We start from the raw sequence: 25,939 nt of genomic DNA on the forward strand, positions 1-25,939 counted from the left end.
TCAGGCCAGGTTGTAACCTGGATACAGCTGCAGTCCAGAGGAGCCATTAGCAGTGCCAGGAGGCCCCCAGCTCCCACTGAGAGCTCATTACTGTATTTGTGCAGTCACACTTTTCCTATGAAACACAGCAGTGTGCCTGGTGAAACTAGCCAGGACATTGAGCCTCAGGGAAGACATTATGGCTCCATTTGGAGTTCTGAAAGAGAGAGAGAGAGAGGAAGAGCAAGAGAGAGTGAGGTTTCGTTGAAAGAGGACAACGAATACTAAGAATGATATTAATCATTAAACACATCCAGCTTTCCCTGTACTTAACCATGAGAGTGTGAGTGCCTGTGTTTATTGGATTTGAGTTGCTCTTTGTTCAGTGTGTATAGGTGCATGTGTTGGTGTGTTTGTGTGTTCTCTGAGGCCCAGTTCAGCCGTCTGGTCTGGTGTGCAGATGGCTGAGTTGGGGCCTGTTGAATGAGATACCCTTTTTCTCTTTATCTGTCCTCGTTTCCTATCTTCTCCTGTTCTCTCCTCTTCAGCATTTTCTGTTGGGTTTCTTTTACCAGTTACATCCCTGGCTGCCTCCTCTCTTTCATCACTGCATCTGCTGAGGGCCATCTTGGGCAGAGGAGAGTTTTCCACCGCTCTATTTTGTCTCTCCCTCCTTCTTTATGCGTCTCTCAGGGCTCAGTGCGGCAGCTATATGCAGTGGCTTTGGAATGAAATGTCTCTTAACCGAGCCATGTGCCCCGGAGCTACGGTAATTGCAGGTGAAATTCAGCTTCCTCTTTAAAATGCCATCTCTCATTTCCAGTTACCGGCCCCCTCCGTATCTCTCTCTCTTTCTCTGCCTCCCTCCCCTCCTGCCTCTCTCTGTCTCTCTCTCTCTCTCCCTCTGGCTGTCTTTCAGAGGCGTGTGAATCCCTCAGCCCCTGTCGCGTCTCTCTGCCCCAACAGACACTCCCACAATGCACAGCGCTGATGGTTGCACAGTGATATCAGCCATGCAGAGGAAAGGGAGGGCCACTGCCTAGACACATACACATTCAAAATGTGTGTGTATGTGTGTGTGAGAAGGAGTGCAAAGGCAGCATGTGTGACATAAACTGAAAGTGTGTTTGTAAGTGTGAGACGATGAGCATATATATCTGTGCGTATAGGAGAAGAAATAAAAAGTGGTGTGTGTTTGTTTGAGAGAGTGTGTGTGTACAGCATCAGCAAGGCGTGAGCCATGTAGAGGTGACATCAAGGTGAACGCGGCGTGCAGAATGCTCTGCCGACTCGGGAGGCAGCAAATGGCTCAGTGGCAGATGGAGTCTTTGTCAGGGAAGAAAAATGGCAGCTCAAGAGCGTCAGAGAGACCCCCACCCCAAACCACCCCACTCACACGCACACACACACACACACACACACACACACACACACACACACACACACACACACACACACACACACACCACTTTCTGTCTTTACCACTGTCTTCTCATTTTTTTCACAGTTGGTCTCATACACACACACACACACAAACACACACAAAACACATTCATAGATGGAATACATGCATGCATATGCACACACACACACACACACACACACACACACACACACACACACACAGACAAATGCACATACACAATTGACACACATACATCCCCCTCCTTAGTGAGCTGGGCTGGCGGGCGGTGACCTTCCCCTGCTCATAGGGTTCCCTGGCTGTTTGATCAATTATCCCTCTCCCATTGTTTACCAGGAAGCAGGAGTAAAGAGGAGAGAAGAGAAGGCTCAAAATGGCCACTGTCAGGTGGAGGGATCCATTTCCCTGCCAGCGTGGGGGTGGGGGTTAGGGAGAGAGAGGGAGATACAGAGAGACCAGAGCTGTGAAGCATGCTTAGAGTGAAGGGAGGAGCGTTGTTCCCTGGCAGCTGGGATGATGTGACATTATACTGAAGGTACAGCTCTGACACTAGTTACCATTTGTGATGCTGAACATCTTCTGTTACAAGGCTGTTAAGTCCTAAAGTTTGTACAATCAAGTGTTAGTCGTCTGTATTCAAATTGCAATGGAGCGTATTTTTGCTGCTTTCACTGCATATATCAGTCCCAACATAATTCTGTTGTCATGACCATGTAATTCTGCATGCACATATGCATGTATGCCTAATGCCACAGTACTGCAGGTACGCTTCCTATTTTTAGAGTGGAGAAGTGAGGAGGGGGGCACATACTCTAAAGGTCAGGTGGCAGAGAGAAAAAAACGAGTGGGAACAAATGATGCACTAAGCGAATGACACTCTGAGGTCCTGCTTTAATATGTATGTATCGCAGGTTGATGGCTGATTTCATTAGCGCCTCTCATTGTTATGCATAGATTGTCCTCCTGCAGCAAAATGAATATTGTATTCATACGCACACACATATTCACCCTCATACACACACGCATACACACACATACCAACTGCATTTTCCAGGGAATACTGTATGTTTAGATCTTGCAAAGGACTAGAAGAAAAGGCTGATGTTTCCACAGGCTATTATCTGTGTTGGCTATAATTAAAACAATTTACAGTGCTGTCATTTTAACACAGGTTTTTGGCGCTGCTGTGGACAATTCCTGTCAGGTGATTGGTGTGATTATTTAGAGGTCCTTATTGATAGTGGAGTGAATTATTTTCAAAGCAGCAAAGAAAGACTATCTTTGTTTAAATGTCTTGAGCAGAATAAGTCATGTCATGTCTGAGGGTTCAGATTACATCACTTCAGTTTACCTACATCCGCGTGTGTGTATGTCTGGGTCTTTCTGTGTGTGTGTGATAGAGAGATAAGAATATATTGAATGCATACCTATTAGTCTATATGTTTTTTTTAATGTTATGACTAAGGGCTCATCATATTATTACACTATCTCACACTCACAGAATACAGGGTTTGAAAATGCCTGACTGACTTGTTCTAACTTTCCAAGATGACTGTGTTTCAGCAGGAATTCCAGTCTTTAGTGGGACATGAGCAAATGTTCTGTGTGAGATATTAATAGCTATTGTGGGCGGAAAAGGAAAAAAAGCGTCTGCATTTTTCCATATGTTTTGTAAGGAACTGGTCCAGATGGATTATCTCTTGGTCTGGAGATTTTTCTTGCTTCAACTAGCTCAAGTCCAAGTGGTGCTGGATTTGCCAGAGACACACAAACATTGAAGCGCACACATAGACCAGTTCACGCACACTCCTCCCGACTGAAGTACAACAGGCTATTACTGATTAACATGTCTAAACTCAGCCAGTTCAGAAAGCCACTGAAATTCCTTTTACATCTTGCTCTTATATGAATCATGCATGATGCGACAGCCTTTCTTCCTAACATACCTTGCGTTCCTCACAGTCACAGAGATATGTTAGTTACCTTTCTATTTGTTGCCTGAGAAACCATGTTGGCTTGTCTTCTCACATTTCACACTTGGTTTCACCCCCTTAACCCCTAATGCTCAGCTTGGATGGGCTGCCTGACCCCTTGAGTCATGGATGTTAGACTCATCAACATCCCAAGGGCCAGAGTTGGGCTTTATTTCACCCAGTGATTGTAAGCACAGATGTAAGTAAACTGCCCTGGATCAAAAATGTCTTTGTCAACACATTTGTCATAGTTTAATTGCAGATTTTTAATTTTTAAGCACTTTGATTTGATTTGATTTGTTGAATTTAGGCACAGACATAATTTCATAGTCCTTATGAGCCACATGGTCCCTAGTATATCAAGTATTTATCAAGTATTAAGTCCAAGACATTCACACTTGGTCTAGTGCCTTTAAACTGAAAAGACAAAGCACAAAAGTCACACTTACACCTTCTTTACACACACACACACACACACACACACACAGACACGTACACATGTACTCACATAGACACATTATGTGGTGTGACAGGACATCACATATTTGGAATTTCACAGCAGGCTGGCATTCTAGGACAGCAAAGAAGAGATAATGTCAGTGTGCTGCTGGTTAACTCACTGTTTTATCCTGTTTCTGGACCACAAAGCGTGAAGGGTGTCTGTTTATGACACACACGCATACCATACAGCCACATAGACCATTGCAGACTACTTTGTCTCTCTGTCTGTTAGACGACAAAGGCTTAAAAAAATATACTAGTGACAAAACAAGTGACAAAAAATACCCACAGTAATGGCTGCCAGTATAGACGAAAGATATGCACTTGTGTGGATGCATCTGAGTTTTCTTTTTTGTGACACATGGTTTCTGGAACCAGGAAGTCTTCCACACTGACTGACAGGATGTAGGATTGTGCTATTTTGGTGTTCAGATTATGCTTTTAGAGGCCACAGCCCCTCAGAATAGCCTTTTGAGTATATTATTGTGCAACACATCTACTTAAAGAGCAGGCTTTGTGAGGGTGTTGATTTTTCATAACCCAGTGGTGCTATATTTAAACGAAGAAATCATGAAATTCACCTAGTCAGCAGCGGAAAAAAGAGCTTCCTCTCCAAACCGCCCACACTGCTTTCAGCCTTGTTGTGACTTGTTTGTCTGTCATTGGAGAATTTCAGCTTCTTCCAGAACAATTGCACTTAAAAATCCTTGGCTCCAGAGGATGGGAGCTGGTTACACAGCAACAGAACAGAGCTGAAAACACAAAAATACAAGTGGAGCCTGTGAGACGGAAATCAGAAAATACTCCCTCTCCCACTACGGTGTTGCCTCTCTGTATGCATGTCAGGTGCATGCATGCTATTGTTACTTTCATCACTAGTGTGTGTTGTCATGTGCAGCTGTTTGCTCTGCAGTTAGCGTACTGTGTAGTGAGTTAGTGGAGTTACGGCACTGTGGAGCTTCTCTTCACTCTGAGCTTCTTTCTGATTTATTCTTAACATCTGTCTTTGGCAGGTGTGTGGAACCGCAAGGTCCTTTTTCTAAGCCTGTGATGTAGTTGTTATTGCGGGCAGTGTGTATGTGTGTGTGCGTGTGTGTGTGTGTCTGTGACTGTGTCTGTGTGTGGGGCCATCCTCCACCCCCTCCTTGAGATGAGTCATATTTGAGCCCTGTGTAATCCAAGCCCGTGTTTCATGTGTGTGAACAGACAGACCCTGAGCAGTGGTCTTGGTCCTGACTCCCTCTGGGGTAGTGAGTGGGTGAGACACGGCTATCAACAACAGGCCCAGGCAGCTTTGGTTTCAGGAATCTACTCGTTGTGACATAGACACAGATAGATATACACCAAACACAAGCATACATTCGCATAGAACCAAAGCTGTTATTCTTTCCTTACTTAGTTCCTCCTTAAATAATATCGAATTACAAAAGCAGGCTGATGGCAAGCTTTGTGATTGGTTCAAATATAAGGAAGTGTTAGAACCCAGAGGATAGGGCAGTGGATTTAGATTCCGATGAAATGATATTGTGGTACAACAGTGACGCTCAGGCTAACATAGGTAACAGTGTAGGTCTGTATTTATAGTCACGTATGTATCCACCTGTGGGAGTGTGATTGCAGTGCATTAATGTTAAGGCTGGGTTTGACACAGTTGACAATGGAGGCTCAAATATTTTGACTTTTTATATGAAATCATACGGGGGAAGTGTGGTGACACAGGAAATAGGCCCATGTCACAGGAGAAAAATGAGCTCGATTTTGTGGATATTGAGCACAGCATTTCAAAGCACCCTATTGCTGGTGTGACAAACTCTTTTAAAAGCACAGCTGGACTTTTAAAAGGGTCTTCTACATATGCCCACAGGGGGCAGAAAACGTGTTCTGTATAGAGCAGCAGAAAGGCGAGACTAGCAAAATAGTAGGGCAAAGCTGTTTCCCATTATGATACTTGTTTATGACCGTTTTCCCTGTGTATAAGGACAAAAATGTCATATTTTGTCACAAGTGCAAAGAATAAAAACTTTTTCCCATCCATGTAAAAATTTGAACTGAAATGTAAGTTTCACTTGACTGTAAAAGAACCCAAGCAGATGCAGCATTCTGTATGCGTTGCTCAATATATGCTGCTCCCATTTTGTCATTTGATGGCAGTGAAAATGTGGACAGAGACACAATAACAAGGACTGGACGGTGACATTTTTACTTTGTGAACATCATTCATTCAGTCTCTTAGGACCATTGTTTTTTCAGAACTGCACTAAATCAGATGTCACAGTAAGAGAGCAGAAGGAAAGAAACACCAAACCATGTGAAAGTAACATTATGCATGCATCATGTTGTACAGTTCTGGTCTTAAGCTCAGCTCACTGAACTGTGGATTGCCTTGACTTGGCCTCATTTTAAGCCTAGTCAAAGAGTTTTTGCAGAGACCTAGTGATCCTTTATTTCTGTTGTACAGTTAAATTTCTTGTTGTTTTTGTAGCACTTATTAAATCTGAAAATATTACAGTGAGTTGACAGAGATCTTCAAGTACAAATGTGCAGTTTGACATGACAGTCTAGTCTAAGAGAACTATTTGAGTTGATTCTCTTTAAATATTGATCCTTTAAATATCCCCACCCTTACCTCTGTGTGTGTGTGTGTGTGTGTGTGTGTGTGTGTGTCTGTCAGTCACAAGATATTGCAATTCAATACATATTTATAACTAATTTTACTAATTTTAGCGCAAATATTTTTTTTACATGTGCATGACTCGGTGGTAAATAGTGACCAGCTTATCATTTCTTTTGCAGACTGAACAGGCATTAAATGTTAATTTATTACGTACATTGGGAAACTAGTGGCAGTGTCTTTGCTCTAGTTGCTTGCCAGCTGTAAGCATTTTTGGTAAGTTACATAACAATTTCAGACAATTTTTTGTATACCATGATAAAAACAGAAAACACAAATAGTTCAGTAACAGATTTTATTCATGCAATTAGATGCTCATGAGGAAAAATATGGCAAATAAATAGGATTTGGTGTCTCCTGAAGTATTCGTGGCTGATAAAAAATATTCACCTCATCTATGATTTAATTCTGACTGAGGATTACATCTCATATCTTCTAAAATGTGTTCTCAGTTGCCTTGTTTTGCGTTTTATTTCTTTTTTAAATAAAAGATTTTAGATAATTTATGTTGTCATAACTCTCAACTATTCACATTTATAATGGTTGCACATTTTCTTTTTGCTATAACTGCTATGTCACTACTGCTATGATTATTTTTTTACCACACTCCTTATTTTATATGCGTTCGAATAGAAAAACTTGTCTTTATTTATCTGAAGAAACAGATATCTAAAATAAAACATCCAAATGCTAACCTTGTAGGTAGACACAAATGTTTATGTTTAACTATTTCGTCAAGACTCCACATTTCAATACTGTGATCTATGGGAACATCAGTTACATGGCGTCAAGATAACGTCAGTTATTTTCTTGATCCCAATTAGACTGCCTCTTTAAATAAAGGTTATACAAATATAGTTTATTATGTGATATGTGCAATCATAAAACCACACATAAAATAGTATTGGAAGTCATTAGATAATATTGTAGATTTATGTATTATGAGTGTTTCCTATCCCAGAAAGTTGAGCATTCTTGAATAAATAAACAATTTTTGAGTGTTATCTCTCTGTTGGTTAAAATCCAAGCTTTCAGCTTTATCTCCAGAATTTCCTAACTTCACTGACTCACACAAACAACGGTTACACTAATCACTTAGGGCCATTGGTCAAGCCCCAAAGATACTTTGTATGTTTTAAATGAAGTCAATACTGAGCTGCACATTTCTGAATGCCAATCAGTTGCTCAACCAATCAACATGTACTGTAGATCCTTTACTAAACTGCTGTAGAGACTGAAAAAAGACACGCAGAACAGGGTAGTGCTAATGTCTGACAGATGGTTACGACAACATCACACTTGTTTTGCCAAAGAAGAAACACGAAACGTCACCACACATCACATAAGGTCAGAATCGGGAAGTACCACAAATGTGTATTGCAAAGTTTTTTTTTTTTTTTTTTTTTTTTTTTTTTATTTAAGTGATGAGACTTTTGAAGATTTGCTCTTGACACTGTCTTCCTCCCTTCCTTTCTGTCTGGAGCAGTGGAGTGGGAGTTAATGCCAGGCTTTATTTGTCTGGAATTAACTGCTCAGTTCATCAATAAAGGTTGAACAGATTTACTGTCACAGTAAGTTTACAGAACCTAAGCTGTGATATTTCATTATAAAACCTACGCAAATACAATATTTTCTCTCTTCTGTGCTTTGGATGCATTTTCTGATTCTTGTGTAATATGGATGTAAATTAGTGCCCGACATTGTGGCTTATGTGTTTGTGTATGTGTGTGTGTGTGTGCGTGGGCATGCGCATGCATGACTATGTGTGGTTTTTGTAACAGTACAAAGATGTCCCAAGGGTTTTTTCCTCTTTTCTCATTACAAATGCTAATGTCACATTAATAAAATCGGCTTAGTTTAAGGTTTATAGCGTAGCCTACACTGAGAGATTTGGCCTTGACACTTCCCACATATTTCATGTTGAATCATATTTTTTTCCTGTGGGCATACTATTATGAGTTACTTTAAAACATACAGGCCCTGAGTGAAACTTTTGGGGGAAAAAGTTTAGAGTAGGTTGTAGTTTTCCCATTGTTGTAAATTGTTTGCCCATTGGATGCCAGGTGCCCAGATTCCAAAGACAATGGTTAGTTTAGCTACAGCACTAATGGCTTCAGTGAGGAGCTGGCAAATGTAAACACTGTGTTAATGTGCTAGCAGTGGTCAGAGTCACTAGCTGTTAATCATTGTTCAACAGAGGGCTTGTCAGGCACAACAACATGCCAGAGAGTTTATCATGGTTATAGATCCGTTTTTATGCAGAGGACATATTTAACAGCTGTGATTCTAATCATTAGGCTTTTCCAGGTTACTGGGTGCAGCAGTCATGATTCCAAGGGTCAAATGAAGATTTAGGAAAACAATTGCTTTCAGATTTATGCATCTAAATGTATTGTTTTACTACCCCAAATAAAGGTATAGGATCATTTATTAACTTTTTTATTCATAATGTCAAAGATGTTCAGAGCAACCTAAAATTAAAAATGAACCCCACTGATTTGTATTTTTCCCAAGTTTCTGCAGTTTTTAATCATATAGCCATCAATCTGTGTCATTTCTCTCACTTGTGTGCGATAAGCAACATTTTCTAACCTTTCAGATGTTTTACATCTTGTCTTAGTTTACCATTTTTTGAAATACTGAAGACATTTAAAGCTTAAAGAGAGTAAGAAGAGATTGCCCTTTGTAATTAAACGCCAATTTTGTAAAATTGATTAGATTATGCTAATCAAGGGAGATAATATCTTGAAAGCAGTGTGAGGAAGAGAGAGAGTGTGAAGAGTGGAAAGGAGTGACAGTCCAGCCGCCATTACAAGCTGCTGATTTCTGCAGAGTGCTTCATAAAATGTCAGAGCGCTTCTCCCTGAGCAAGACACTGAAAAATGGCAGTGCTGTGATGTGCTGGCACCTCACCTGCTGCACTGTGTGTGTGTGTGTGTGTGTGTGTGTGTGTGTGTGTGTGTGTCTGAAAGAGAGAGAGAGTGAGGAAGATTGTGTGCATTTGTGCAAGTGTGTGCCTGTCTGTGTATGTGCATGTATGTGTGTTTTTTACATCTGTGTGTGTGTGTGTGCGTGCGTGCGTGCGTGCGTGCGTTCGTGTGTGTGTGTCCACACTGGCCTCCCTCCCATGTTGCAGTGAAGCAGAACAGAGTGGCTGGCTGCCCACTGCTTTGCCTCCCTTTCTGTCAATACAACACTATTCTCTTCCAGCTAGTCATTTTCACATGTATAACATTAAGTAATGCACCCGTTTGAACAGAGGAATACAAGTGATTGACATATTGAGTTTAATGCTGGTGGATTTTCTCTCATCAGAGTGTGTGTTGCTGGATTGTTGTTTTGAAACTAGGCAATAGCTGTTAAGTCTTTCATCTGATCCACACTGTTGTGCATAGTGGGCCACTGTAACCACCTAATATATTCTCTGTTTACTACAAGGTATTAAATGCATGTTTACCTCCATTTGCCGTTTAGCGTTTGTCTGTTTCTGGTGAATAGAAAGGAAGTTGCGGAAGTTATTATGTGTGGGTGTTATAAATGCTGATTTCAACAGACGCATGAAAAAATAGAAAGGGCGAAAAGCTGAGTGAGAGAGGAAAGGCTGGGTGGGACAAAGGTGCTTGGGTAAGGGATTGCAAAAGAGATAATAAACACACCATCTTGACGGCACTGTGGGCAGGCTTTTTGTTTAACAATGCTAAATGGGCTGACAACTGTATAACAAGTTGCAGAAGTTAGAGAACTCAAAAACTCTCAATTGATAATATGAAGCCCTTTAATTCTGTATTATATTTATCTATGTACAACAAAAGTGACTTCACCCACTCTATGCACAGTATTAGATTTGAGGGATTGCTGTGACCTCGGGCAAAAAAGAATAGCAAAATCAAAATCTGGAGTTGTTTTACAAGTATTTACTGGTAATTAATCAAGATCTTTTGAAATACTGTTGATAGTAGGGCTGCAACTGAAAATCATTGTTAGAATTGATTAATCTGCCAGTTATTTTTCTGATTAATCAATTAATCATTTGGTACAGGATGTGGTATGCCCAAGGTGATGTTTTCAAACTACTTAAAACTCAGAGATTGTTAATTTATTGTCATATATGACAAAAAAGCAGTGCATTGCCTTGTTACAACTTTAATAAGGTAATGTGATGATCAAAAATAGTTACATCTTAATTTCTTTCACTCTACTGAATTTTTCTTGTGATATGAGTAGCTATTGTTCAGATGGTCATTTTTCTCATCAATATGTATATGTTTTATGTCCCAAAAGTTTTTAGTTTCATGGTATTGTGTAAGGTGGCCATAATGGTGAATTTTGCATTGCAGAAGTTACATCTGTAATAATATTATGGTTGCTTTCTGGACAGTTTGGCTGCTGAAGAAGGAACATGGCAACTGATACTTTGGTATAGCTGGGGAGAGCAGTAAAACTCCAGGTGTGTGATTATACATGTATTACATATCCTGCTCTGTTGGACAGAACACATCATGTGCTCCAGGAACAGTATCATACCAAGTTCTTGCAACTGGTAGTGATGAATAAGCTATCACTGCCATCACACCACTTATCTGAATGTCGTCACATTTGCACAGTGGTATCAGTTATCTCCTGCAAGTGAAGTTTCAGTTCAGCAAAACTGATTCTAAATTGTTTCTTCCCATGGAAATGGACAGATGGGGCTCTAACGATCACTCAAGCAAGGCATGCCGCTCTTTGGCTATTCCATTGTTCTGTCACTGTCAGTTTGTTTTGCTATTTGACATGCATGTCATTTGCATTATGCATATTTAGAGTACTGAGCTCATTCTTGCCCTCCCCTCTCTTACCACATCTTCTCTCTGTCTTTCCTGGATATTCCCTGATAAGTAATGCTATTTCCTGTTATTCAATTCTATGTATTTTTGTATTTCCTGCATTTATTTAAGCTGTTTGCATCATAAGGAGTATCTTATTTGGATTTAAACAGGAAATAACATTCAGCAATGAGAATCAGTGGTTTATCTTAGATACTGCATTTTGTGTTCACATGACTGTATGTACCTGTGATGGACTGGTGACCTGTCCAGGGTGTACCACTGCCTTTCACCTGAAGACAGCTGGTATAGGCTCCAGCAGATTCCTGTGACCCTAAATAGGAATAAGCGGGTATAGATAATGGATGTATGGATGGATGATTGTGTTTAGACTTATATTCTTTTTATAAAAATAAATATTAAGAAAGTTCTATTGCTGAGTTGTCATTTTAGGAATTCATGTTATCATGCTTTCGTTGCTAAAATATGATCATGCAGTTTTTCATCATATAAATAGCAAGAAAATTAATGTAGTAGACATTGTTAGATAATATAAACATTGCCTTTATCACCTTAGTTTATTTTGGATTTCTGGTTACGAAAACAAACATTATTGTAACACAGGTGTCTGTTGAGATGCAAAGAAGGTGACTCCAAAACAAAACATCTGAAACGAATGAATTGATTTAGGCATCTCTTTGCTTTAACTCCTGTGTTCTGTACCAATTGTAATGTAAATGTTTTTTTCTTTTAGACCCAAAACACAAAAGCGTTGGTGCGGCACTTAGTATTGTATTAAGGGGTATTGTAGTGCTACCAACCTGGGTAATCTCTGTGGAAGTGTCATTACCCAGAATGCTTTTCCAGTTGGTTTAGTACTGCAGAATTGTGCAAATGTCTGCAAAGGTCTTGTAAAATACTAGAGAATTTTTAGTTATTCTATTAAATTTTTACGCTGCATTTTGAGAAGCAAGTTGTGCACCTAGTATCTAAGCTCTAGGTTTACATCCACAGGGTACGTTTTTTGCAAATCATCAGTTTGACTTTTTCCTTTGAGTTACATACAGTGAAGTTCTGTTCTGAAAACTGTACTACAGCAAATGTAAAGTAGTAAATTTTGGAACCTAATTGGTAATTAACCTTAACAGGCACTGTCTTACCACTTGCTTTGCCTACAGTTCATCTGGTGTGTGGAGTGTGTGCATGATGTGCACATATATATTTGCTATTTTCTGAATCATCGAGATTCTGTTATTCTGTGTCTGCAACCTGCTCCCAAGTCATTATGGACTCTTGTAGACACATGCAACCAGTGGCAAGCAGATCTGGTTCAGTCTGCAGAAAAACTGTAATGAGCTGTGAGACTGTCAGATGAGTGCAATTGGTTAGCAGAGGGAGAAGGGCAGATTCATCAGGGATGATTGCATGATGCACACTTCTGGTTTTCTGATGTGAAGTCCCTGCTAGGTTACCATAGGGAGAATAATTACCTTTGGCTGGATGCAGATGCGAATGAGCGTAAGAGATGGGGAATTTTCTCATTGAGCTTACTTTATGATACTTAGAATGTGCATATGGTTGTGTTTGTAAGCACACAATCTTTCTCAAACACACACACACACATACACACACACACTATCAGCTCATTCTCTTCTATTTATGGCCAGGAAATGGGAGTAGTGCTATGTCTGGTTGAGCTGAGTAACACTATTCTGTCACACATAGGTTTGACATCAAACACAAGTGACAAGCCTATCCTATTCCTCTCCAGCGAGTCATCACCATGTCCCAAAATCACATTATTGTTACTGGGAACCCAGCAGTGACGGGTGGCGAGCAGGGGTGTTGATTCCAGCCTTTGGCATCTACAGTATGCTTATAAAGGCAAATAAAGCCATTTGGCAAGAGCAGATTTCATGTCATTTTAAAAATATACAAAATGCGTGTGGAAAGCCATTTGGTTTATATTTTAGCTAAAGCCTCTTACAGTGACATGGATTCGCATATGCGTGTGTTAAAACAGGGACCACTGAAAGCAAAATCTGGAAACTATTCAATGCTAGAGACACACTCTACCATTTGCAACACACAAGACCATATCATTACCTTTTTGCCCTGGCAGGCAGTAAACAGCTCTAGTGTGGTAAGCTCCAGTGTTACATGGAGGCAGGCAGGCAGGCAGTGGTGTGGCTGTAATAAGACCTGTGGCTAGTACCGCTGCCAAGGCTAGCTGATGCAGGGTGAGAGATGGTGCCCATCCCCTACATGCCCTGCTCTGCCATCTGTCACTGGGCAGGAGCAGAGGGAGGGGTCTGAGTCACTCTAGCTGTTGTCACCTAGACAGGCCACACTGGGGCATGCTGTCTCCTTGTACTCCTTTCAGGCTTTGGCACAATACAGAGTCAATTTATGGAGCACTTATGCAGTTATGCAAATATCCTGTTTCCTATCATGATTTACTGGTTCAGTATAGTCTTTTTATTTCACAAATATAAAATTTACTTCACTAAGGCCTATTTTCAAAGTGTCATAAACTGCTACAGTCATGCAGCAGCCCAAATAAACTAGAGCTGGAACAATTTGCTGATTAATAGTCATTTTCCATTAAAAAAAAACAAACATTCTGTTTTCAGCTTCTCAGCCAGTTGTTTGTCTAGTGTGATAACAAACTTCAGAACTTGGACTGTTAATTGGACAAAAGAAGCAATATTATGATCACCTTGGGGATAGCAAATTTTAGATGTTTTATAAATCAAATTATTCAGTTGTCGTACAATAAATCATATAGTTTCTGTTCTGACCTTTGAAATTTTACAACCAGTGCTGTAGCATAATATCACAAAGTACATTCTGTCTCTTTAAGTCTTCTCTGAGTTGATGTTTGACTCTGGTCAAAGGTTATCTCTTAATTTTTGCCAAGACGCCTGGTTATGTCATTTCCTGGCAAACGGTGTGCGTACAGGGAGGGGAGGGATGAAGGGAGTAGACAAGGGGTCATGAAGACTATGTGTGCACTCTGCTCATAAGTAAGATGATCTTACTCAGTAGTGTTCATTGCCAACAAGCATGCAAAGTGCAAACATCCACATCCATATGCGCATGTCGTGTCTACAAAAACACACACCCACATGAATATACTGTGTACAAACACACACGCACACACAAAACGATGCAAAGCTCAGTGTGTCTGAGCAACAGCTATACAAGGTCAGAAAGAGGTTTTGGCTGATACAGAGTCAGTGTCAATGATCTCATTTTCACAAATGCACCTGCGTGCGTGTGTGTGTGTGTGTGTGTGTGTGTGTGTGAGGGTGCGTGTGTGCGTGAGCATGCCTTTCGTTTATGAGTGAGTCATGAGAACTGACCGATAGTTTGTTTGTCACCTGGTAAAGGAGGAGCCTCTGGATACTAGAAAAGTATTATTAGTTCTCAGAAATAACCATTATTTACTGGAAACTCAATATATTTGCTTTGACCGATACAGAAAAAACATGTTTCAAAACAAGCAAATACTCCCTTAAACTGATTAAATATGGAGCCTTAATGGTGAATTACTCATTCCAATCCTCTCTTTTACTAACAACCTTCGTCATGACCCACTTGCTACGTTGACATTTCCCACTGCTTGTAATAGAACACCAGTTAAACAGAGGTCTGCGTCTGGCACGGTTGCAGATCTCAGCAAAAGGCAGGGAGTAAGAGATCCAAAGGAGAGAATTAATGTTGTGAACGCAGTGATGATGGAGTCTTTGTCAACTGTGGTAAGGAGGAAAAAAGGAAGAGAGCTGGGAGCTACCATGTGTCTTTGAATGGGGTCAGGGAATCATGGGGAATAATGCATTTCCCTTCTCTTGCGCCAGGCGCTCCTTCCATTACGACTGGAGAAGAGACATTGTGTCCACACTCTGATTACCACTGATCCATGCTGATGACTCTGTTGGCGGATTATCTCAGTTAGTATCAGCCATCTGTTACTGTGCGTACGTGTGTGTTTTGTGTATGTGTTGAAGGGGCGAGGAGGAAAGGGGCAGACACACAGGGGGTTGAAGAGTTTGAGGCTGTGACACACATACACACACACTTCAACAGGCACATGTATTGGCAGTCTTTTATAAAAACTGCTGCATGCATAACCAAACACCATTACATGCACAAAGCACAGACATAGGTTACAACGCTACAAAACAAATGCATGATGTAAAACCACATACCAAACAGCACAGGCCATTACACCACCACCAAAGGCACACACTCTGTCTCTCCTTTATACAACTCTGCCCTCCTTTAAGATCATACTGACACGTGAAGGCTCCTCTGTGAAGGCCACATGCAATCATAATACCACAGAGCTGTTTATAGCTACACTATTTCCTGAAGGGCTGTTGCATCCAGCCACTATTAGCTGCATGCGTTGACAGCTGGGTGCTGTGTTGTATTTGTGGACGTGACTGTGAATCTGGCGCTGGAACACATAAATCATAGTTCAGCTATTAGCATAAATTCTCCCTCTCCTTGCATCTGCGAGACCTGCTGTTTCTGGTTGCAGCGCTCCGTGTTGATTGGTTGGTGTTGTTCAAGTCAAATTGATTTAGCCGTTCACGGAGATTATAACGCTTGCCTTATACCGCTACTGTGGTGTGTTGTTAATTACCTATAAAATCAAGCTAATTCTGATGCTAAATCCATTTTAATTTCTCATAATTAAGTCAGGATTGGATCCTTAAATACCTTGGCGCTCCATTATTGTTGCAATCATTGTTGTGGCTGTGCATTTGGTGGTACATTGCTGAGCTCAATCTTATTATTGTTATTAGATTTAATTGCTCTAAGTGATCGGTTTGTAGTTGTCAGAGGAAGATGGACTTGCCTCGCAGTCGTTTTTCCCCACTGTCCGTTCTCTCTCCGTCTCTCATCCCAGAAAGAGGCCCTTTGAGAGATTGTGAGAGATGAGAGGAGATGAGGGGGAGGGTAGCTCTGCTTTACACCTCTGCAAAGGAGGAATTGCTTTTTTGTTGTTTGTTAGGGGGAAATCAATTCTGTTCACATCATCACGTTTTGACAAGGCGAGGCATTAAGTGCAGATATTGAGAAACGACAGGAATGGTTTACAACCTGTCCTTCATCTTTTCTACTCTTTCCGTTTCTTGTTTTTTTTCCCACAACAGAATAAGTGTATTGTCTTGCTTACCTTTCCCTGCTCAGTCTTTCTATCTACTTTATCTCTTTCTCTCCCTCTTTCTCTGCTTTTCCTTCCCTCTGAAAAGGTAGAGAATGATCCGCTTCACTTACTAGCTGACACCACATAAGCTTGCTCGTCCTCTGAGACACGAGCCTTTTGTTTTCATGTGCATTATGATAATTATGAAGGGCCACAGCTCTTCTCTGTTTTCATCACTCCTCTAATGATACTTACATTTTTTGTCAGGAGCAACCAAAGGGAAAAAAACATTCTTTTTTTACCTTCTGAAAGAATGCATTTTTTCTCACCCTAACCTGACATTTAAAAGGTGACAACTGAGGTGAAGGAGCACAGAGTGTGACAGCCATTCATGCAACAAAATGTGGCAGAGAAGTAACAGTTTTTCGTTAAGATTACACTACAAGACTTCACTCCACCCAGCCAGTAATTTATTATTGTAATTAATATGTAACATTAATTTATTTGCTGTTTGGGTTGGTAGTTTGGCTCTTTAACCCACATCTTTTCACCCTGCACGAGAGACCATTCAAAGGACCTTTGACCTTGCTCATAATTACACAACCACTATCTTTTTACTGCAGCAATGGCAGCGATGTCTGCCCAAGTCCAGTGGCACACCAGCCTCCTCCCCGTGGACTGCAGCAGGTTTTCTTGTCATCCGTGCCTCTCGCTCTCCCTCTCCCGCTCTCCCTCTCTCTTGTCAGTGTTGCTCCTGGCGAAAGGCTGATACTTGATATTCAGAGGATAGCAGCTTTTGTCTCAGAGATTTAATCAGTGGCTCTGCTCCCACTGCAGAGGAGAGGGGGGGGGGAGGGTGGTAGAGGGGTGGCAGGAGAGAGGGAAGGAAAGAGAGATGGAGGCAAAGACTGTTTATGTGTAATGACACAATAACAAAGCCTGCCTGTAAAACACAATCTGCAAACTGTGCTTTTGAAGGGGATTTTCAGTCCTGGATTAGTGTCAGGCAGAGGGATATGGAAAAGGAGAAGAGAGGAAAAAGAGGCAGGTTGATGTGATAGACAGGGGAGGTGATTTTCTGTGTGTGTGTGTTTGTGTGTGTGTGTGTGTGTGTGTGTGTGTGTGTGTGCGCGCAGTGGGGGTTGAAATGTGTGAGTGTGCATCCACGTATGTGTGTTCAAACTCGTGTTTTGACACTGTTTTGTATTTATTTGGCTGCACAAGTTAGCAGCTGTGTGGGCACAGACACGTTGTGTTCTCAGTTGTAAGCAAACAGGGATTTAAGTTTAAGTAATGTAAGTAAAATATTTGCTGCAGAATGGCCAAATGTTTCTTGTGAGGGTTTACGTTGTTAGTTGGTTGATAATGGCTGGCATGTTGACTCTGTGAGACTGATAATGGACAGCTACCGTGATGGTTAATGCACCCATCATCTAAAAGCCTCTCCATTTACTTCTACTTCCAACTGAAAGGACTCAGGGAGCAATGTTGTCTTTAAAGGCCTCAAAGAGCTCTTAAATTTAAATTACATTCTTTTTCATCAAGGAGGTGTAAAGGGATCCTGGTTGTCAAACACAGGTGTGCATGTGTGTGTGAGCGTGTGTGTTTGAACATGTGTGCCACCGTGTTTGAGGGAGCGAGAATTATAAAAAGAAGTGAAAAATGTTTATTTTGTTCACATAACTTTTGTGGTTTCAAACATCCCACTGCAGAACACATTCACAGTGCTGGTATTTTCTTGTTTCAAAATATTAAACTTGTTTTGTTTTCCACTGTCATGTCCTTAAAGATGTCATGCTCCTTTCTACCTCTGATAGAATCAATAGAGGCTGGGAGCCAGTGAGCATGGCTAAATAGAAATATTGTTCAGGGGAAGTGAGATGTGAAAGGAAAAGTGTCAGGAGATATGTGTGTGTGTGTGTTTGTCCGTGCATGTGTGTGCTTTAACGTGTTGTTTAGGTGTGACAGTAGGCATTTGTGCGCTTGTGTGCATAAGCGTGTGTGTTTGTGTGTATATGGGTGGGTGTGCTTTGCTATTGTAACCCTGCTGATTGGATTGTGTTTGACAGATATGGAGTCTGGAGAGCGGCTGGCCTCCCCTGCGCCCACCCTGTCTGCTGCTCGCACCTCCTCCCCTGCGGCCTCTTCCTCCTCCTCCTCCTCCTCCTCTTCTTCCTCTTCGTCATCCCCTGCTCCCCTCTCTAAGAGCAGCCTGGCTCCGAGCCCCTCAGCACTGGGATCCACCCTCAGCACCTCTGGTAAGAAACATTTTTTTCTCCCTCTGTCAATCTGCTGAATCTCAAAAACCATGTGTACAGGAGAAAAAAATACCGGCACACATTGCAATCAGTTTCCATGTAACCATAAAAAGATGCCAAATATGGTCACCTTCATGTCTCACTAGCATTTATAGTCGTCCTCATTTCTTTAACATGAAAAATGAGTTTCCTCCAGTATTAATTATGCAGTTATTTTGCAGCCTGTGTGAATACACCTCTCTCCCAACTACAAGGATTTTTTTTTCCTGACAGCTTGGGTTGCAATTGAAAAGCTGCTGCTTTAATGAATCCCAAACAATTAGGGGGCTCTTTTGTGTGAGAAACACACACATGCTCCGCCATGTCTCCTGACAACCTTCAGCTCTCTGGCTCCAGCTGCCTCAGAGTCAGGCTCAGCAGGACACTGTGTGTGTGTGTGTGTGTGTGTGTGTGTGTGTGTGTGTGTGTGTGTGTGTGTGTGTGTGTAAGAGCGAGAGCGAGAGAGAGCAAGAGAGAGAGAGAGCCTCTGCCTGCATGATTTAACATTTGTCAGCCACTCAGTGTCTAGTCAGCCCTGTCCAGCAACCAACCTCCTTTCTAAGTATTGGTCAAAGCCATTAGGCAAAGAGGAGTGTGTATATTTGGTGTGAGTTTGTGTATGTGTGTGTGTTTATATCTTCGTATTTTTCAAATATCCCTTGTGAGAGTGAATCATTTGCTCATACTCTATTTTTCTTCATCTCTTAATGTCTTGCTGTTATTTGTAGGCCTACCACTACACACACACACACACACGCACACGCACACAGAGACTATGATTACAGTGAGCGTGGAATAGCATATCCAGCTTTCTCCATGATTGTTGTGTTTTCTCTCTGTTACGAGAAGAGGAAGAAGCAGAGCACAAAATAAAGCACCTTGTTTTGTCCTCCATCTCCTAAGTGTTGCCCCAAAGAAGAAGCCATTAGGAGCATCTTCCCCTTATGCATTATACATCCCCCTTATCCCTCTGTGCCATTACGTGCGTTCAGATTTTCTAGATAAGCAATTTTGGACTGAGCGTCAAATGAAATGCTGAGAGGCAGACTGTTAGCTCTGAAGTTCTGCTGCTCTTTGTGGGAATCAAGAAAGCCATTTGTTTTTCATTCCATATAGTGCCTTGTTCAGTGTGTTGATTGTAACTTAAACATATATACATACACATATACCAATAAATTAAAGAAATCAATCATTCCCTTTACTTAACCAGATCTAGTTATCATAATGTAAAAGGAAAAGCGGTTTCAACCAGACACCAAGAATATTCCAAGTGTACTGTCTTAGCAGGTAACATCAGTAATTATGTATTTCAGAGAGATATAGTATCATCACAGACTGTGCAGGCATTGATTGAAGGCCCTTTGCTAATGTGCCAATAACACTTAAGAAAAAAAATGAACAACTTAAAGACGAGCACAGACTCTGCTTGTGTGTGCGTGTATGTATGTGCATGCGTGTGCGCGTGTCATTGATGAGGATATCACTTGGAGAATAAAAGCTGATCGGCGCTTGTAGCACTCTCTCCTTCTGGGATCAACTCACGGATGCAATTAACTTAAATCTGTCTGTGGAAATTTGATTGACTGCAACAAACAACAAATTAATCCCCCTTCGGCAGCATCCAAACATGAAAAAAGCAGGCGGTGCAGTTTGTCAAAGAGGAAGAAGGATTGAAACAGAATGAGAAAGAGGGCTAGGGATCTAGAGAGAGACAGAAACACAGAGTGAGCAAGAGAGTAGGTAATACTAGGTATGGCTTTCCCATGCTTCTTTCTTGCTTCACATTTTTAGATTTAATTATTTGCCCTCTGGAAGCTGCTTTAATATTGAAAAGGCTTTTGCAGATGTCACTTTGTGTTGCACAGAAAGAAAAGGGGTATGCAGGGGAGAGGTGGGCACCACATAAGTGAATGCTGTCGCTGGCCTTCCTGGGGGTTGAGTTGCAGTCGTTTATTTTCACATCTACTAGCTGACGCTGGCAAGGTGGACTCTACATATTCAGCATATTCTAATGACATTCAAAAGTCAGATTTTGCTGCCTTGTGATACAGAGGGGCCTTGAAGCCAATACAAAGGGCTGTATTCTTGCTGGTGGCATGCTGATAAAGCTTTGTTTCTTGCCACATAACCACAAACAGTGTGATTCTTACTTAAAATAGTGTATGTAGAATTATGAACATAATAAATGGTCTTCTTCATCATGAAGTATTATGTATAGCACAAGTTTGCCCCTGAATAATTAGTTCTCTGATGGCATTAGTTCAGAAAACACTGTGCTCTAGTGTCACTCTGTTTTACATTTCTCTGGTGTGTGCAAGTGTATAGCAGTTTGACATTTTCATTTGCATTGTGCACAACACTTTCCTTTTCTTCAGTCATCACTTTTTTTGCATGTGTATTACCTGGCTTATGCAGAGGCATCAAGCAGGCTTGCTCTCCTTTTCTGGAATAGAAATTGAATTTGCATGAAATATGCTCACACCAAATTGCATCTGACTCTGGGAGGAGGTAATACGTGGCAGTCGCCCCTGCCAGAAATGATTGTGCTCAGGAAAACGCTAGGCGATGATGATGTTGATGAAGTATTCTTCTGTGCTGAAATTGAATGCCAAAAGGATAGAATGATGTTAGCTTTTTACACTTTATATACACACTTCTTCACTTCACTAGGAATATCTAGTCTTTGTCACTGTGCGAAGTATTTGGACACTCAGGTTAAACTGAAGAAATACCAACAGTTATACATAGTACAAATAATTCCATGCTGAAATTGGATTATGGTAAAATGCTCTGTAAATTAAATATGAGTGTTTCATTGTATAGACATAAGCATCATGCTGAAGCACTAGACAATCTGTCATGCCCAGAAACAGTTGTCTTTGACAATTAGGTCCAGTTGTGTAATTCTTACACAAACAAAACAGTCATTCTGTATTTAATTCAGGTCAGGTGGATAAGACGTGACAGCTTCAAAAGCTGTTTAAATCTAGTTTTTATACCCTGTCGATTCTTAGATCAAGGGCTCATAGAGGTAATATGAGAACAATGGTCTCGGTCTACACAAATAAACATATACAGAACAGCATTGAAACAAGTTGTGCTGAAGGTGCAATAAACAACTGTCATACCAGCTGAGTATACCATATACCATACACTAGTGTCAACATGCACTTCATGTAAAAAAGGATTTGTTAAATAAGTACCATGGGCAAATTTAAATCGGTATTTTTAGATATTAGAGTTCAAAACAAAATTTACATCCTGTATGGAATTCAACTTTTATTCTGGGGAAATAGCACTCTCTGTTCCGTATCTGAAAGTAGAACAGTTGCTTGAAACAACACAATGCAATTAAACACTAAACACTATCAACAAAAAAGGAAAGGAAACTCAAACATGATCTGTGTTAACAAATCAGCATCCTATTTACTGCCAAAGCAGGTTTTTACGGTGCAGTGTTTTGTGGAACAGACAAGATTGTGCATATATTAAAATTAAATTTGTCACGACTACAGAACACATCTTCACTTGTTGCTCTGCATCTCTGGCCAGTGTGTTGTTATCCACTAAATTTGTTATGGTTTGCATTTGAAAACATTTGAACACAACCTGCTTGGTTTGGATCTATCTCAGGCCGTCTGTTTGGAGCAGCAGGAGAGCAGCCCTTCATTGGCTCTACATTGTCAAGTGCCTTCCCTCTTGTCAACCACCCAGCCTTCGGAGCCCTCTACACTGCCGGAGCAGGCAGGCCTGAGTTTGGAGGCCTGGGCTCCCTGGGCATGTCAGCTGCTCTTGCTGCTCACCCCCAGCTAGGAGCCCTCTCTGGTAAGATGAGGAGTTTTGATTTTTGGGCAGAAATTGGGTAAATATGAATGTATCTTTTAATTTTCCTCTCTTCTCTTCAACAGAGTGGTGGCGAGCTGCTGAAGCCCATGGAAGGGGAGCTGCTGCCTTTCTCCCCTCTTTTATTGGCTTCCCTCCATTCTTCACCCCTCACATTCAACCCAACCACAGCGCCAGTCCCGTCCAGATCAGGTTGCCTGGCAAGAATAGCCATGCTCCACCTAAAGGTATAGCACTATCTAGAAAACCCATTCATTGATCCTCACAGTTATGCTATAACCTCTTTGAAGTAATAGCAATTTGCAGTGAAAATAAATAGCCTAACCTCTATCTCTCCTCACCCACCATCTTCCTCTTTGTGTCTTCTTCTTCCACAACCTAAATCCACTTTGTCCTGTGATGAGATTTCTCCTTTTCAGGACAGATTTAATGACTTTCAGTCCTCACTTAGTGATTCTGTCAAGCTCGCTGTCTCTTCTTTCCCTTGTGTTCCCTCTCATAATCTCTGTTTCATGCACTCTTTTTAATTTCACAGTATCTTTTAATTTATCTTTTATTATGTAAACCACTCATGTTGGGCTTGTGCCTCACGCAGCCAGCATGTTTGATGAGATACATGTATAAATCAATATATTTTATTAGCCTTATTCAATTGTGCAGCCGGTTTCAGATATTTCATTATCATGTGTAGCAAAGTTTGTGGAAAAGATGAAGCTGATTAGTAAAACAGTAGATCTGTTTTGTGTTTCCAGGGATGAATGGGGCAGTGAATGGTAGTGGAGTCTGTCCTCCAACCACACAATCAGGGAGCTTTTCTGCAAGTTCGGCTCCTGTTCAGACATCGGCCAAGCCAACCAAAAATTCAGACCCTACTAATAGTCATCGTAGTAGCCCTAAGAACAACCCAGCAGAATTGGTGGAAAGGCCGATCCAGAAACCTAAAGAGAAGGTCTGTACTGACATTTTGTTTATTCTTCGGTTTGAAAAGAAGCGGCACATGAAATGCACAAGCTGCGCATTATGCAGTGAAGATCACTCGTTTTTTTCTCTTCAACTCAGAAGCCACGAAAGAAGCCAGCAGACACTTCTGTGGCAAGCAACAGTGAATCAGGAACATCCTCAGACAGCTCAAGTGACGGGTCCCTCAGCAGTGATCTGGAAGACCTAGCAGAGGATGAAGAAGATGATGACGATGATGATGAGGACGACGAAGAGGACAAGCATAGTGAATTATCTGACTATGAGAAGCGGACAAAGAACACAAAGGTAAAGAAGAACATTAGACAATCAAGAGAACATGCATTTTTGTTAAGCTGAAATAATAACGTGCCGAGACAAAGAGGTCTGTTTTTGTGCAGGTCCAGAGTGGAAAGCAGACATGCCCTCGGCCACTCTGGGCACAGTGCACTTGATCGCACTTGGTGCCCAGAGCTTTCATTCACTAAAATAGTGCCAAAAATGCTGAATGAATTAAAATAAATTATCATACCATGAGGCTATTCTTTGTTCTAACAGTCCTTTATTTCCTCCCCCAGGTTTCAATACCCAGCACTGGAACTGCAAAGATTGACAGACCACTATCTAGGGAGTGCCAAGACAAGAAAGAGACCCAGGCCCAGAAGGTTTCATCCAATCCCCCGACCCTTGTGCCCTTACCCTGCTCTGTCTCCCCCCCTGCCTTGTCCCAAACCTCACCAATGGCCCTGCACAGCTCCAGGTCCCGGACAGAAGGGCCACAGCAACACTTCAGTGTGATTCAGTCCACTGGCCTGGCTGCCAACTCAAAGCCCCTGGCACTCCTAACTCAGCCCCGCAGGGAGTCTTCACCATCTTCCTCCCCTATAGCCCTCACCACGTCTCCAAAGGCACTCTCCAGCAATGCCTCTCCCAAACCTCCCAAACCTCCCAAACTACTGCCCTCCTCCTCCCCGCAGCACCTGCCACTCTCCCTCTGCTCTTCTCCTAAGCCCGTCTCTGTTCCCTCTCCACCCTGCTCCACTGTCCCCCTTTCTACCTCCCCAAAACCATTTGGTTTGACCTCATCTGTAACAAGCTCCCAGAAGTCCTCACTGAAGCCACCTCAGCATGCTGTTCCTGGTGCTGCCAAATCCAACAAAAGGAAACTGCTGGAAGCTTCACTTGCGCAGATCAATGAGTTTAGACTCAAACAGGTAAGCCGTTCCGATAACAACAGCAGAGTGATGTCTCTTTTTTTTAATTCACATAAATGACACACAATACTCCACATATAGATAACATACTGTGAAGTAGACAAGAAAAATATAGCTGCACAGTCAGCTGTATTGAACAGTTATTCCTAACAAGTTGACAGTAATGAATTTATCCACTGGAGCTGAGTGTGCAGTTAGATTTATATTGCTTTCTTTTCTTCATCACTACCACACAGTAACCAGCACCTCTTTTAATCTGGTGGCTGTTTGCCACATTTATTTAACACAACATCCAAGCAGCTTGCAGACAAATACAGAACTGTTACTGGTGAAGCTGTGCACTCATAAAAACATAATAAAATGAATTGATAACATTGACTCTTGCAGTTCCTCATTCACAAGAGGCTGGGATTTTGTATCATGTTTCAAAGGGCCTCTTTAAAATGATAACATGGCCTTGAGCAAACTCTTACAACTGCAGTTGGACATCAGAGAGAATCTCTGTTTTGTACAGTTCATTTAGGAAGCAGTGCTTTTTTTTTGAGTAAACTTGTAGGGCACTGGGAATGGATGGAGAAAAACAACCAGACATCTAAGACATTTAGATATGTTAATAGTTGTTGGGGAGAGTGAAGAGTTTAGGATAAGTGAATGTTTTGTCTTTGTCAATGGTAGTTAATGACTATATTTGTACAAATGGGCGATTACTAATGTGTATTGAACACTAAAAACATACAAAGCATGCACTCCACAACTACTTGTCTCTGATATCTTCTAGCCTTGTAGTAAGTGCTTAGTCATTTGTACAAGGTAGTGTGGTATTTTCACAGTTTGATTTAGTATTTATGTTGGTTATGTTTTTTTAAGGACTGTGTACTCTACTGGTTTATTTTATTTTCATTACCGCTTTGAAGCAGACAATAGCTGTCCACAGGTACTACTGTATTATTTATATTTTTGGTAATTTCAGATGAAATCCTTTAACAAGTGACATTTTCTTTGCTTTTGACAAGACAAATTCCATTTCTTTAGATGAAATATGAATGATAGCACAATAATCAATAAGCTAAACCTATTGAGATCAGCGTATTCTGGGAAATTCATTTCCTCTTTCTTGT

General features: G+C 41.3%; 1 protein-coding gene across 11 annotated transcripts in view; it reads left to right on the forward strand.

The window, feature by feature from the left end:
• Positions 1 to 25,939, forward strand: part of baz2ba (bromodomain adjacent to zinc finger domain, 2Ba) — a 62,633-nt gene that overhangs the window by 15,778 nt on the left and 20,916 nt on the right. For all 11 annotated transcript variants that reach the window (XM_026320426.2, XM_026320431.2, XM_026320437.2 and 8 more), the window contains exons 3-8: positions 18,580 to 18,768; positions 22,441 to 22,632; positions 22,716 to 22,877; positions 23,403 to 23,599; positions 23,710 to 23,916; positions 24,186 to 24,821. In XM_026320426.2, the coding sequence (XP_026176211.1) occupies positions 18,582 to 18,768; positions 22,441 to 22,632; positions 22,716 to 22,877; positions 23,403 to 23,599; positions 23,710 to 23,916; positions 24,186 to 24,821 (1,581 nt within the window). In that variant the 5' untranslated portion in view covers positions 18,580 to 18,581. The remainder of the gene's footprint in view (positions 1 to 18,579; positions 18,769 to 22,440; positions 22,633 to 22,715; positions 22,878 to 23,402; positions 23,600 to 23,709; positions 23,917 to 24,185; positions 24,822 to 25,939) is intronic.

This window comes from Mastacembelus armatus, chromosome 3 (genome assembly GCF_900324485.2).
Source record: "Mastacembelus armatus chromosome 3, fMasArm1.2, whole genome shotgun sequence".
Taxonomy (NCBI): domain Eukaryota; kingdom Metazoa; phylum Chordata; class Actinopteri; order Synbranchiformes; family Mastacembelidae; genus Mastacembelus; species Mastacembelus armatus.